A 14882-nucleotide genomic window follows, 5' to 3' on the forward strand; every position below is an offset into this window, starting at 1 on the left:
CGGTCCCACGAGACACGTTGGGAAGTGGGCGGCGACGGAGCTGCCGGACCGCAGCTGTGCGGAGCCGGTGTGGATTGACAAAAAAATTTACCCGTCCGGAGCACGCAGTCAAGACGCACCGCACCGCAACCGCATCCGGTGAAAACCCGGGGTGAGACGTTACGGCGGAGCTCTGCTCGTGCGTTTGCCTTCAAAATTGTGCGCAATACAAATCACATTAATTAGTTCATTAATATGTGTGCGTCTTTGTGAGTGAAAAGAAAAGACAAAAAAAAAACAGGCGGTGATGTGAACTGCCTCTACGGCTGTTCCGGGGTCCTGTGTGCCTTCCGATGATGTCACATACCGCAGCTTCGCTATAGTAGGGTGACGTCATCAGCAAGCGCGCCAGCCGCCAAGCGAAGGACCCCAAAACAACGAGCGTAAACAGAAGCGAGCCGCTCAAGGTAGATGATGTGTATTTATTTATTTATTTTTGATTTCACGATTTAGCTCATTTTCACATTGTGGTACTTTAAATGGACGAATTAATCGAATTAATTCGATTTATCGCCCAGCCCTATTAGACAGCATCATCCACGTGTTGATCACCGGAGCCAGGCACGAGACAATAGTCGAACACCTTATCACCACTGTTTTTGAGAAGTGCCAAGATTTGAAATCCGATATTACCAAAGCTTTTGGCACAACCATTTCAACAGCTATGCGCCCATATGCAGTAGAGGACTGAGGCTTGAAATTCTTCCTTAAAAGCGATCAAGCCTCGTTTCAAGACACGCAATAATATCGTGCCACTGTGTTTTTTTTTTTTTTTGTGTGTGTTTTTTTTTTTATGAAAACCTTGAAAATAAAATAAAGCTTGAGTACATTTAAATTGTGATCTGCATCTTATACCAAGTTTTCTCGGGTTCCGGTAGTTCTAAAAATTCTAAATAAAGACACTATGTTGAACAGTTATTTGCACTACTGCCTGCTGAACAAATAAATGAAATTAAATCAATAATTTTGGGACTTTTTGTTGCTTTTGCTTGTTATACCGAACACATACTGAATTGTGACTCCATATCGAACTGTTACACCTAGGGGTGGGAACCTTTGGTTACCTGATGATACGATACGATATGCAATACAAGGCTCACGATAATGATTATCTCACGATATGACGATACCGCGATTATCGATATATTGGTCAGGTAATACATCCACGACAATCTACGATAAAACTAATCATAAAATAAGTCATCCATCTTCTTAACTGACAACTCCTCACAAGGGTCGCGGTCATAAAATACTAATTCTGTAAAGAAACACGAAATAAAAATCAAATAATATAAATAAAATAAATACATAGTAACTAAATAATAATAACAAATATACATTTCCCCGTCACTCTTATGAGGCTCTCCCCCAAGTGGCCTGCCAATGGAGCCGTTATAGTGGCTGAATAGTACCTACTAATATTGTGATACTTACATAGGCAAATTGATAATCTATCAGGAGACAAAGTATCACGATATCGATATATCGCCACACCCATAGTGATTGGCTGGCGACCTCTTCAGGGTGTACCCCGCCTACCGCCCGATGACAGCTGGGATGGGCTCCGGCCATGTTTGGAGTTTTTCTGGTAGCGCGGTTGTTGTTTTGGCTAAGACGCATTGCAACGTTCCTGACAAACTCAAAATGTCCCTGACAAAATAGTGAACAGTGCAATTACAATAACCCCCCAAATCCGACCGGGGCCTCGTTTGAATGTGGATATAAATCGGATATGTATGCAATGTAGTCTGCACTCGTCTTGAATGCTCATCTGTACGCACTTGACCTATAGGGTATATGCCTCAGAGGAGGCGGGACTTCCGTAAGTCATACACCTACGCTGACGAAGTGCTTCAGAGAACTGAGAGACCCTACAGAAGGTGTGTCCTAACTACGGCCCGGGGGCCATTTGCGGCCTGCCGTCCATTTTTCAGTAGACCGCGACATATGCTAAAAATGGCATTTGACTCAGTTCAAATAAAATAAACAAAACAAAAATGTTTGGAGACAGCCAATAGAAAAGCACCTTCAGATGATGTTGCTCCCATGCTGTTTTTTAATATTGCGCACAAGTAATACACATAAAAAAACTAATACTGAAACTAACAAACTAAACCAAAACTAAGCATTTTTTAAAGAACTAAACTAATAAAAACTAACAGAACCACCCTGAAAACTAGTAAAAAATAATTAAATGAAAAATTCCAAAACTATAATAACCCTACTGCCATATTACAAATAATTTGGTTTATATTAGGGGTGTCCCGATACACCTTTTTCCACATTCGATCCGATACCGATATTTCAGCCTCAAGTACTATCCGATACCGATATCAGTCCGATACAATATCAGTAGGAGTGTCCCCATGCAACGCTTTCTACTTCTGATCCAATACTGATATTTTAGCTTAGAGTACTGTAAATTAACAATATCAGTCCGATACCATATCAGCAGGAATGATGCGTTTGTTTTAGTATGAGATGTTAGAAGAAACTTGATCAAGTGATAATTATTTAAATAAGGAATAATCAGCACCTTAAGTATGAGAAAATATGACCCGTTTATTCCTAAATTTGGGTGACCTAACTGCAACTATAAGTATGTCCTGCATTTTAATAAAATAAATACAAAATAAACAAATTAGACTCTTTGAAGTGCAAAATAACAATTTACAGCAGTACTATATATATATATATATATATATATATATATATATATATATAGACATAGACACTCAGTGTATGGTCACTATGGTGAGAACAGCGGGCGGGACAAAAAAATATATAACCAACACAATATTGGCCACTGCTCAACGTGTCCCAAGCTCCAATTTAAAATAAATAAAAATGAATATGTAACTATAATAAAAGTAGAAAAACAGTTGGTTAATTTCACTATTCCTCCAACTTCCCTTTCTGCAGACCAAGCATAATGTGGAGATTCTTTTTTAAGAAGATGAGCATTTCAGCATGCCGCCCCGTCAGCTTGCTTCTATACTATGCTCCTCTATGATAAATGAAGTTGCTCTGAGCTCCAGATGTCCGTGGTGAAGCTAACAGCGTTAGCATTTGCCACATAAGCCGCTATACACCTTTGAACGTCACCATACATCCGCGGTATAGTTTTATCTATGAAATAGTGGCGGCTCGAAATAACGCAGCGAGGCTTGACGTGCTCAATTACATTTAAAGCCGACGGTACTAACGATTGACAGGCCGGCCATCAAGCACAATAAATTAAGCGATCTTTTCAGTGATACTTACGTGAAGCCTTTTTTTTTTTTACAGTGTGAAAATGATTCCGAGAGCGTTGGCTGTCTGATTATTCGCCTCGGTTCTCTTCTCAAAATCCTCATCCTCTCGTTTGTGATACTTTTTCAAATGCTTGATGAGGTTGGTTAGATTAAACTTCTCCCTTTCTTTTCCACCATGGGGAACTTCTGCTTTTGACAAATGTTGCTGTCCGCTGTCTTTTTCTTTTTTCAATGAAAAATACTCCCACACTGTTGACATTCTCTCTTCCTCAGTTAGCTAAAAGCTAATTCACATGCATGCTTGTTTGTTTGATCACGTGAGCGCTACATGCTCGGTGCAGACGCTGCTGGATAGAAAATCAGGAGCGGAAGTTAGAACGGACTGTTTATATATGTGTGCAAATATCGGATATTTTTGGACATGGACAAAAAAAATCCGATACTGGTTTTTGGCTGATATCGGATACAGATCCGATATCAGTATCGGATCGGGACACCCCTAGTTTATATACTGTAGCATTTTTCTAAATATGCAACAGCACAAATAAATTATTTGTACAATTTTTAGGACTAAACACAATTTCTCTTCATAACATTATGTGGCCCTTGCGTCCTTTTGATTTTCTGTATGCGGCCCTCAAATTAAAAAGTTTGGACACCCTGCCCTACAGCCGACACACTCGCACCCATCAACGGGAACACGCAATTGAGGGGCATAATGGTGGAAGTGCGAGTATTGGGACGCGGCCTCTATGTCGCAACTAACCGGAAATAGTGTAAGTGTATGATTTACGGAAGTCTGTGGTATCTACCCCATAGGCGCATGTGGGGGACAGTGCTTGGCAGGGAGACGACTGACATTAGTCTGCGAATCTGCAATGTGTAGAGGGGGTGTAGAGTGCACTTCACAAATATGGCACTTTACTGTACTGTACTGTATTAAATTCAATTTATTTCATTAAATCTCTGGTGTAATAACCTTATTTATTGATTGATTGAATTTTTATGTTATTATTATTATTATTATTATTATTATTAATTCAATCTCTGGTGTAATAACCTTATTTATTGATTGATTGAATTATGTTTTATTTTATTATCTGCTCTTATTGCTGCTGGAAATGTACATTTCCCATTGGGAGCCAACCCAAAGGGATCAATAAAGTCAAAGTCAAAGTTGACATTTGAGGTAATAGTAGAAATTCAGCCCCACAGACGGTTCATCACACGCGGAAATAACGTAACGTCATCTTCAGTCAAGGAATGTCGCGTCATTTCCCAAAAATATTTCTACCTCTCTCACCATGCTACTCTAACGCTATCAGATGGAAAAAAAAAAAAAAGAGCTCTTTACGAGGTTCCCGCGTGGTCTTAAAAAAAAAAAAAAAAAGTCTAAGATTCAGAAAGTTAAATTTTAGGTCTAAAATGTCTTAAAAAAACAACCATATTTTCATCCTAGGTCTAAAATTTAATTTACCCAAGTCTAAAATTCTTACATCCGCTCCTTACATTCCGAGAAGTGTCTGCTCTGTAGAAAGAAAGAAAAAGAAATAACGTGTTGCGTTGTTTCTATTATTTGCGTGCTCAAAGTGAAGACATTTGAGGGGGTGCGTTTGCATTGCCGTTAAATGTAGTTTGGGTGGGCGGGAGCGAAGGTACATGGGCCAGTGCAAATGAGATGTTTGGTGAGATGTGACGCGCAGCGGCTTGTTTTGCCACAAGATACGACAACAGGAGGGGGAGGAATGAACGTTGTTGCTGTCTACGGACATCCCGAGCTCAACATGTCAAGCTAACACTACCGGAACAAAAACAAACAAACAGGCAGGGTGGTGAACGACGAACTTGGCAGTATGTGTTCACTTTTTTGTTTTTGTTACATTTGTTGAACTGTGTACCAAAACAAGAGAAGACATCACTATTTATATTAGTCAAAACATCATTAGCATAGTGGTGGCCAGTTAATTGCGATGCTGAAACTTTTTTTTTTTTTTTTTCTGAGAGGACTTTTGCCATAATGTAAGTAGGCTGCGATAAGTGAAGCAAAGCAAAGCCCCTATCTCCGGGGTGTGGTAATGTCAATGAAGCGGCCGCGTCGAAAGGTGTGAACACATTGTACATACAGGTCTGACAATGAAACACTAGCGAGTAGGGGTCTTAAAAAAAATCGATTCGGCGATATATCGCGATACTACATCGCGCGATTCTCGAATCGATTCAATAATCGGCAGAAACGATTTTTATTTTTTTATTTTTTTATTTTTAGGATTCACACCTTGAGCATGGAAGAATGTTATATGAACGGAGCATTAAGCCTTAATATTTTATTTTAATGCTGTTCAAACATGAAACAGATTACAACCTCTATAAGACTTACATTTCAGATAAATAAATAATACATTTTCATATAAATCTTACACTCTACAAGCTTACTGATTAGTATTTTCTAAATTTGAATGAAAAAAATCGCAACAATCGACTTATAAATTCGTATCGGGATTAATCGGTATCGAATCGAATCGTGACCTGTGAATCGTGATACGAATCGAATCGTCAGGTACTAGGCAATTCACACCCCTACTAGCGAGTAAAGCTAATCGAAACATTTGTTTGTTTGTTTTTTCATTTCCTTTATTTAACCAGGCAAGAAACTCATTGAAAGTAACAATCGCTAATCCAAGAGTGATCTGATCACAGGCTTACAAAGCCCCTTCGCTATTTGTGTGAATGTAGCATTGTTAATTAGGTGGCTCGGTACTCTGTCCACTACCGGGAAACATACATTACAAGTTTACGTTTCCGACTTTCCGCCAAGATATTGCAGTTAGCTTGTCTGAACGGGGGAGTGTGGACAATTATTTTTAGCCAGTCAGAACGGAAACTGTGGACAGTCAATTTGTAAGAAAATGGGTAAATGCCAGTCTAACAAGAACTGACTCGAAGATGGCTCACCTGATTTCAAAGTCTAATGCCCTGAGAAGAACCCACAAAAAAAATTGCTCAAATGAAGGCCCTTGAAGCTGAGATCAGTGCTAAAGGGGAGGACCTCAGATATATGGTTGTATAGGTTGTATGTATGTATTTATGTGATTGTTATGTACATTGTTTTGAGAATTGAAGTTCATCTCAGGTTGGTCGCTGTCAATATTGTTCATTGTATTGTATATTTTGTATGCTTTTGGTGCCCTTTGAACATGTTTGAAACCAATACAAGTTGACATGGTTTTGAGAATCAAATATGTGAACCCCCCCCCCTTTTTTTTTTTTTTTTTTTATAGGGGTCTTCGGTCGGTCATGATGTTTGGTCTAAAAATTTTCTCATAATGGTCTAAAAAGCCAAACACCATTTCCCAGCAGCACTGTAGAAGACACAGGTCCTGTTATCTCCTTTATGAGTTAAAAAAAAGGTCTAAAATTTCACTGAGTGATTCCTGCAAGAACCCTGCATGCGGACCATATTTACTTCCGTAAACACTGCCACGCGACATTTTATTTTATTTTATTTTATTTTTTTCCCCCTCTCTTCATGTCACTCGAGCATGTGCGCTTTGCACAATGCACATGCGTGTCACATCACGGGCGTGGCAATTGTTTTTGTAATGTGAATGACTACATAAAAATATCTGATTTAACAAAAAAATCTGAATTGAGCATCATGTCTTGCAGTGTAAATGTAGCCTTTGTTGATCTTTACTATGCAATCTGTCTCACAATACTCAACGGTATCTCTTATCAATAACAGGCTCTCATGCTGGAGAATCTGCAGAAGACCTCTACTCCTCGTGTTGGACTGCAACCAAACTCTCATGTAAGTGTTTTAAAGCTACATACAGTTTGCTGTTTTCAAACTGCTAACACTCCCCCGACGCCCAGAGTAAGTGTTGTTGTTACACTTGTTTTGTCTTGAGAACTGTACGATTCCTTCTTTTTTAACTTGGGTTGCTAGCTGGAGTTAAATAATCTGTCCAAGAAAACCAAGGCTGCCGGGTGTCCAGGACAACACAGTGAGGCTGTGGGTGCACCTTGTGTGCAAGACAACACCCCTTGGAAGACCCCAGGTCTTCTGTATCTCCTGTCTCCAATAGGCTATTCTTGTCTAGGCAGGACGAGTTTTAAAACAATCAAAATAAAATTAGAAGCATAAAATGGGGACAGAGAGGGATGATTTGTTTTTTTTTCCCCATAACTAATTGTAATAATAATCTTTTGTCAGGTCAAAACAACACTTTATAATACAGTAGGTTACATACTGTATTACAAAGTGTAATACACCCCCCCCCCCCCCCCCCCCCCCCCACTCTCATGGTGATGTAGATGACACAGAAATCATTGTCCACAAATGGCAGCAGTTCAGTTAATGTACTGTGTCACTCTCTCGAACAAATGAATGGGCGAACCAAAATTTTCTTTCAGCTAAACCAAAACAAAACTGAGGTAATTGTTTTCAGGAATTAAAAAAAGAGAATTGATTTTAGAAAGCACCTAGAGTCACTGTTGCAAACAATGAGAAGCTGTCAGTTCGAAATCTTTGGGTAATGAAGAAATGCTGATAATTGAATATAAACCCAGTAGGGCACTGTCTGCAGACTTGGGTCAATTAGTGGAACCCAGAGTTCAAAATAAACATGGTGATGCTACATTTAGCTGTTATGCTTCACAGAAATAGAATAAGCCCAGAGTGTTAATGCTTTTAAATCCAGGTTAAAAACTTAGTTTTTTTTTTCTTATGCCTGTTATTCAGGTTGTCCAAACATTTTAAATTGTTTCCCCCCTTTTTAATTATTTGACAAAACTACTCATTATTTTACTCTTAAATGATTTACATTTTTTTCTGTTAATGTGTTTTAACGTTGTGAATGTAATGTGTGTTTGTCTTGTAATTTTTGTAAGGTACTTGTTTTCTCTGCTTTACTTCTGCTTTACTTCACGAACTGTTGTTTGTTGTTGCTTGTAGGTGTTGTCTTTGCTCTGTAAAAAGCACAATGACTTGCCTTGTGTATGAAATTTGTATTGAATTTGAACTGTTTTGCTTTTAGTGTAATTGTTGTCACTATCCTAAAAAATATTTTTTGATGATTGACCAATGACTTGCAGCCTCTTTTCATTAACCTTTTTGTATTTAGATTGGTGAGGAAATGAGCCAGAATAGCTTCATCAAGCAGTATCTTGCAAAACAGCAGGAACTCTTGCGGCAACGTCTGGAGAGAGAGGCCCGGGAAGCGAATAACACTAACGGTAAGTGGCGTTACAATTTGTCAGGGCACATATGTTCATGATGATGCCAGTTTTAATCGGTTTACCTTTTTGTAAACAGAGCAAGAGGAACACACAGACGTTAATAACAGCATTGCATGTACTCCAGAAGCTCAGGTCAGACATTTTCCCCCTGTCTGTTGTCGTTTGAATCCCTTTCAAAACCTTTCTGTGGTAAATGTTCTCTTAAAAAAAAAAACGAAAACAAAACAAAAAAAAAACTTTTCTGCCAGTACAAATACTGATCTAAAATTTATTATAATGTCACTACAAAACAATTTTCCCTTTATTCTCTATTAGGATGTGGCCTTGGCCGACCAGCACAAGCCACCTGGCCCCTCTGATGGAGAGATCCAGTTTGCTGCAGTAAATGAGGGAGAGGCTTATAGCAACCAGGAAGCTCACATGGCTGCTCCTCCTGCCTCTGGATCCATTACCATGCATGTTCCTCCTGACAATGAGCACCAACCAGAAAAGAGTGCTGCGGCCAGTGACTTACCAGCTGACAGTGACGACGATAGCGAGGACAGCGAGCAGGATGGTGGTGATGATGATGATGATGATGATGATGATGATGACTGGGGAAGTAACATTCGCAGAAGAACTCCGAGACAACCAGCCAGAGGGCCCACAAACCGGGAGAGGTGTGGAGCATCTCGTCAACCCCAGCAGCAACAGCACATCCCATCACTTTTGTCTCCTCAACTCCGCCAGCCAACCCCTCCCCCCTCCCCACCTCCAGAGTTATCATTCTCTTTGCCTGACACCCCGAAACAGAGCCCCCCTAGTCCAGATGTAGCCCCAGCAAGACACTCACCTAGTACCTCCAGCTCTGGTTCCTCTAGCAGTGATAGCCGCAGTAGTAGCCCAGAGCCACAGAGGAGTGGACACGTGGAACGTAAACCTGGCCCATTAACTCTTCTAGCCCGTAAAATGGAATCAGAAGGTGCTTTCTCAGGGGCTGGTTGGCATGGTGGCAATGGGGAAGGGGTTGAGAAAGAGAGCAAGTCACCGAGAGCCACTGCATTTTGTGGCACAGAACAAGTTGAGGGTCTCACATCGGCAACGGCTGCAGGCCTTGTGCCAGTTTCCATGATAACAGGCATCAACCAGGGTGTCAGCGGAACACATTCAGCTCATAGTCTTATTTCTGTGAGTGTGCTCAAGACTTCCACATTGGATGAGAGGGAATCTGAATTAGAGTCAGAAAAAGCCCTTGAGCTGCAAAGACATGAAAGGCTAAGAAACCTTAATCAAGAACGAGCATTGGAGGAAGAGCGCAAAAGAACCCTTGAGCAAGAGCAAAAGGAAGTTGAGAGATTTGAGCGCCAACAGGCCATAGAAAGAGAGGAACGAGAAGCTTTACAGATGGAAAAGAAACTTGCTTTAGAAAGAGAGATGCTGGAGAGGGAACAGGCTTTGGCCAAAGAGCAGGAAGAGCGAGAGCAAACCTTGGCCAGAGATAGAGCACTCGAGCAGGAAAAGCAAAGGGAACTTGAAAAGCAACGGGCCTTAGAGCAAGAACGTCTCCAGCAGGAAAGGGAGGAGAGGGAAAAGAGAGAAAGAGAAATCGAGCTAGAAAGAATCCAGGCTTTGGAACGGGAAAGAGAAAAAGCTTTGGAGGAAGAGCGAAAAGAGAAGGAACGGATTGAGAGAGAAAGGATATTGGAACAGGAACGTTTGGAAAGAGAAAAATTAGAGAAGGAGAGGCTAGAGAGGGAAAAAGCTTTGGAGGAAGAGAGAAAAGAAGCAGAACGAATTCGGAGAGAGAAGATATTGGAGCAGGAACGTTTGGAAAGGGAAAAATTAGAGCTAGAGAAGGAAAAAGCTTTGGAGGCAGCAAGAGAAGAAAAAGAACGGATTGAGAAAGAGAGGATATTGGAGGAGGAACGTTTGGAAAGGGAGAAATTAGAGAAAGAGAGGCTCGAGAGGGAAAAAGCTTTGGAGGCAGAGAGAAAAGAGAAACAGCGGATTGAGAGAGAGAGGATTTTGGAGCAGGAACGTTTGGAAAGGGAAAAATTAGAGCAAGAGAGTCTAGAGAGGGAAAAAGCTTTGGCGGCTGAGAGAAAAGAAAAAGAACGGATTGAGAGAGAAAGGATATTGGAGAATGAACGTTTGGAAAGGGAAAAATTAGAGAGAGAGAGGCTAGAGAAGGAAAAAGCTTTGGAGGCCGAGAGAAAAGAAAAAGAACGGATTGAGAAAGCAAGGGCATTGGAACAGGAACGGTTGGAAAGGGAAAAATTAGAGCAAGAGCGGCTAGGCAGGGAAAAAGCTTTAGAGCAAGAGCGATTAGAGATGGAGAAAGCCTTGGAGAAACAGCGGACAGCGGCATTGGAAAAAGAACGACAAGAGCAGGAATCATTGACAAAAGAGCGACAGGAGAAGGAGGAAGCTTTGAAAGAGCAGAACGAACGCATAAAAGCTTTAGAACTAGAGCGACGAGAAAGAGTGGAAACCCTAAAACAGGAAAAAGCCATAGAACAGAAAGCCTTAGAGCTTGAGCGTATAGAAAAACAGAGAGCCTTAAAGCAAGAACTTCTGGAGAGTACAAGAGTAGAGCAAGAATTCCTGGAAAAAGAGTGTCTGGAACAAGAACACCTGGAGAAAGAGCGTCTAGAGAGAGGACGTATAGTGGAAGAACGACCAATGCAAAGGTTGGAGCGTGACAGAGCAGAGCAGCAAAAGAGAATAAAACTTGATAGGAAGGAACAAGAAAGGGAGGCTCCAAATGCCGCTCTTGAAAATATGATTGAGGAGAAAATAGCAATGGAAAGGGCAGGTGAACAGGAAATTTTAGAGAAACCAGCCAAGGAGTTAGACACTGCCCTCCCTCCATCCAAATGTGGTAGTGAGCTTGGTCTTACCCCTCCCACTGCTCCCCTTTTCATAGGACCAGATAGAAAAACAGAAGCAAGAGTCCAAGAAGATGCCAAAGCTCCAATGCCACAGAGTGAATCGCAAGCAGCGGAATCAAGGTCATCACTGTCATCTCCTCAGTCATCATTGAAGAAATTCCGGTTCTTAAGAGACCCTCCAATTCAGGCCCAGACTACCACATCCATGATCATCAAGCAGCCTCATACTTCCTCTGATATACCCCAGCCCCAGTTGTCACTTTTCTCCTCCCCTGCCAGTTTTGGAGTACAGCAGGAAAGTGAAACCTCTTCTGAACAGGAATGCCCTGCAAGACACGAACTTTGTACCAAAGTACTGGGTCAGGTTGGGAGCCCTGCTGAAGAAGAGTCAGATTTTAACAAAAAAACAGGTTCCAAAGGTTTCACAGGTCAAGTATTAGAGGGCATTGTGAAAGACCATTCAGTGAGGCAAGGTGAGCCTGCCAATGAAACCACCACGAAATTAAAAGATATGGATGAAGACAATGTTCCTGCAAGCCCAGTAAATGATGGACAGTGGAAGAGAAGAGATGGAAAGAGGGACGAGGAAAAAACAAGAAAACGTTCATCATCTAATGATTCCGCTTCCTCTGAATCTGATTCTGGGTCTTCATCATCCCGGTCTTCTTCTTCGTCATCCTCCTCTTCTCTTGATAAAATCTCCACTTCGAGAAATAGAAGGGTAGGCAATCCAAATGGAACAATTTTCTCGACATTTAAACAGCCAGTTTTGCAACATGGTGTCTTGGGTTGGACATTATTTTATAGTTACAATTTCAGTTTTGTAATCAGAGGTGTAGACTCGAGTCATATGACTTGGACTCGAGTCATAAATTTGATTACTTCAGACTTGACAAAATCATAAAAGACTTGCAACTCGACTTGGACTTTAACAACAATGACTTGTGACTTGACTTCGACTTGAGCCCTTTAACTTGAAAAGACTTGCTTCGTCCACTAAAACAAAAAGATGAAAATGTATGTTAATGATTACGTTATATCTCGGTGTGTGAGAGCTGGGCTAGCACAGCATTCAAACCAAATTTGATGCATCTTGTTCTGATCCGACAGCATCCAATCAAATTGCAGAAACACCCAGTGCAATAGACATGCTTATCAAATCGCCAGTTTGCAAAAAGGATACAGAAGGTAGTGTTGTTTGTAGTGGTGCAACAGATCCTCTTTGATCCATGGTCCGTACGTATCAAGCACTACGGTTCGGGCCGCATGGCTGGTGGTGGGGGAACTGTGCACGTTCACATGTACGAACAGTCCACATTAACTATAACAGCAGCAGAGGAAATTGAAAACCTTCATGGATTATGTAAGTCGCATGTATGGGAGCACTTTTTTTGTACCTAGGGGTGAAATGAGATTTTTTATTTTTTTTCCCTGCCTCACACCGTCATTCAGACAAGCCAAGGAAGCCGCGAAAATACTCGTCACACGCCACCTAAGCTAAGGCAAACTTCAAAATAAAGCTTACTAAATAATACATTGATTCCAATGCTATAGCCTTGGTGAGATTTTACATTGAAGTTGGCCTGCATGGCAGCATTGCTAACTTGACATCCCTTTGACATTTCGTCTTGCATTATTGAAGTTTTATCATTGAGATTGCACATTATCATAATGCCACCCCGAAAGTGTATTTAATGGCTAAATTAGGATGCAAGGAAACCACCATTTAATTGCGCCGCCATTGTATGATAAGGTATAATAAGTCTTTGGTGTTCGTGGCAAGCAGCTAGCTGTTAGCATTAGCAACGAACGTGCAAACTCAAAGTGTAGGACTTGTGAATCAACTTGATCTATGTCAGTCTTGAATTGGGACTTAACTTGGGACGTGAGGACAAAGATTGTGACTTTCAAAACAATGACTTCCTCCCACCTGTGCTAATAAGCAGAACCAATTTAGATTTTTAGCAGGAAGTAGATTGCAGCAAAGGTGTTGGTGCTATGAACCCTCTCTCAAACAACATAGCGGCATCATTAAACTGGATTAGCTGATTTGGCGATGGAAAATGTGACTTTGATTTTGGTTTTGGGTCCAAGCATAAATCATAAAAGTAGTTTTAACTGCATGCACAGGTAGGAAATGTTTCCTCTAAGTCATTAATCTGCTGCTTATTTTTAGGAAGGAAAACATGACAGAAGTGCTTCACCACAGTGTAGTTTGACTGCTGTGGCTCAAGATGCAAGTATAAAAGAAACTGAAAAGGTAAGGGGAGGCCCTTACAAAAGAGAGAGGTCGGTGGAGAAAACAAGCACATCAGATGATGAAGTTAGTCAGGCCAAGGTTAGTGGCATTAATTCCTCAAATTCATAAATACTACTTTTTAATTATATTTTTCACCAAAATTGTAAATATCTAATGGGTGGCTTTACATTATTTCCCCTATGTCATATATTAAACCTGGTGCCCTTTAATATCCCAGAAACCATTCCTTGAAACACCAACCGGAGATGAGATGAAAAGGAGTGACAACAAAGGATTGGAGGCAAAGGATGAACAAAGGTCTGCTTTTATATCTTGGTACAGTAGGGTCAAATAAACATAATGCACCATGAAAATTATTTCCCCCCCATCCAGATTTTTGTGTTTTTTGCATATTTATCACTTGCAAAGGTTGCATTTCATCAAACCAATTTTAATATCACACTGAGACAATCAAATGGCATAAAAAAAATGCAGTTTCTAAATGATGATTTTATTCAACAAGCCATGGAAAATACAAATCTGTCCCCTTGTGAAAAAGTAATTTACCAATTATGGCAAAAGTTTCATTTCCGTTATTGCTGCCAAAGGTGGCACGACTTGCTATTAGGTCCAGGGCATATTCATGTTTTCCACATAGGGTCAGATAGAGTTTGTATTTTTTCCCCCACCCTTCGTAAACAAAATTATCATTTATTTAAAAACTGCATTTTACATATCCTTGGATTGTGTTAGATTAGGCCTCTTAATGATTACATAGGTGACTTGAGCTAGACCGTTGTCTCTGTGGCCTCTCCTGGCTTGGCGTCTTCCTATCTATCTGCACTGTGGCGCACTTATCGAGTTGAAATTAGTTAAAACCATCAGCTCACACATTGTCACATGGGCTATGATGAGCCGACAGTACAGGTCTAGAAACCATTTTGGACAGATTAGACCTTCTTCCGCGTATTGTGAAGGCTCCGCAGCTGTGTACTCGATCGTTCTGGTATCCAGTAAATAGTTCAACTGAAAATATGCAGTCTTCTGGTCGTTACTGTTAGTATAATACCGCAACCATTACAGATAAAAGGACCGGGCAGTGGTTCATTCAGAACAAAAATTGGTTTGATGAAGTGAAACCTTTGCAAGTCATAAATATGCAAAAAAACAGAAATGAGGAAGGGAGCAAATACTTTTTCACGGCACTATCTTTTTGCCGATCTATCTGTTTATCATCTGTTT

The 14882-nt window shown here is 40.7% G+C and overlaps 1 protein-coding gene across 2 annotated transcripts in view; it reads left to right on the top strand.

Moving 5' to 3' along the window:
* acin1a (apoptotic chromatin condensation inducer 1a) overlaps nt 1-14882 on the top strand; it is a 34909-nt gene that overhangs the window by 5849 nt on the left and 14178 nt on the right. For both annotated transcript variants that reach the window (XM_077498091.1, XM_077498099.1), the window contains exons 2-7: nt 7036-7101; nt 8417-8528; nt 8608-8663; nt 8847-12122; nt 13578-13739; nt 13879-13958. In XM_077498091.1, coding sequence (XP_077354217.1) covers nt 7036-7101; nt 8417-8528; nt 8608-8663; nt 8847-12122; nt 13578-13739; nt 13879-13958 — 3752 coding nt within the window. The remainder of the gene's footprint in view (nt 1-7035; nt 7102-8416; nt 8529-8607; nt 8664-8846; nt 12123-13577; nt 13740-13878; nt 13959-14882) is intronic.

The sequence above is a fragment of the Festucalex cinctus genome, chromosome 1, assembly GCF_051991245.1.
Source record: "Festucalex cinctus isolate MCC-2025b chromosome 1, RoL_Fcin_1.0, whole genome shotgun sequence".
Lineage (NCBI taxonomy): Eukaryota > Metazoa > Chordata > Actinopteri > Syngnathiformes > Syngnathidae > Festucalex > Festucalex cinctus.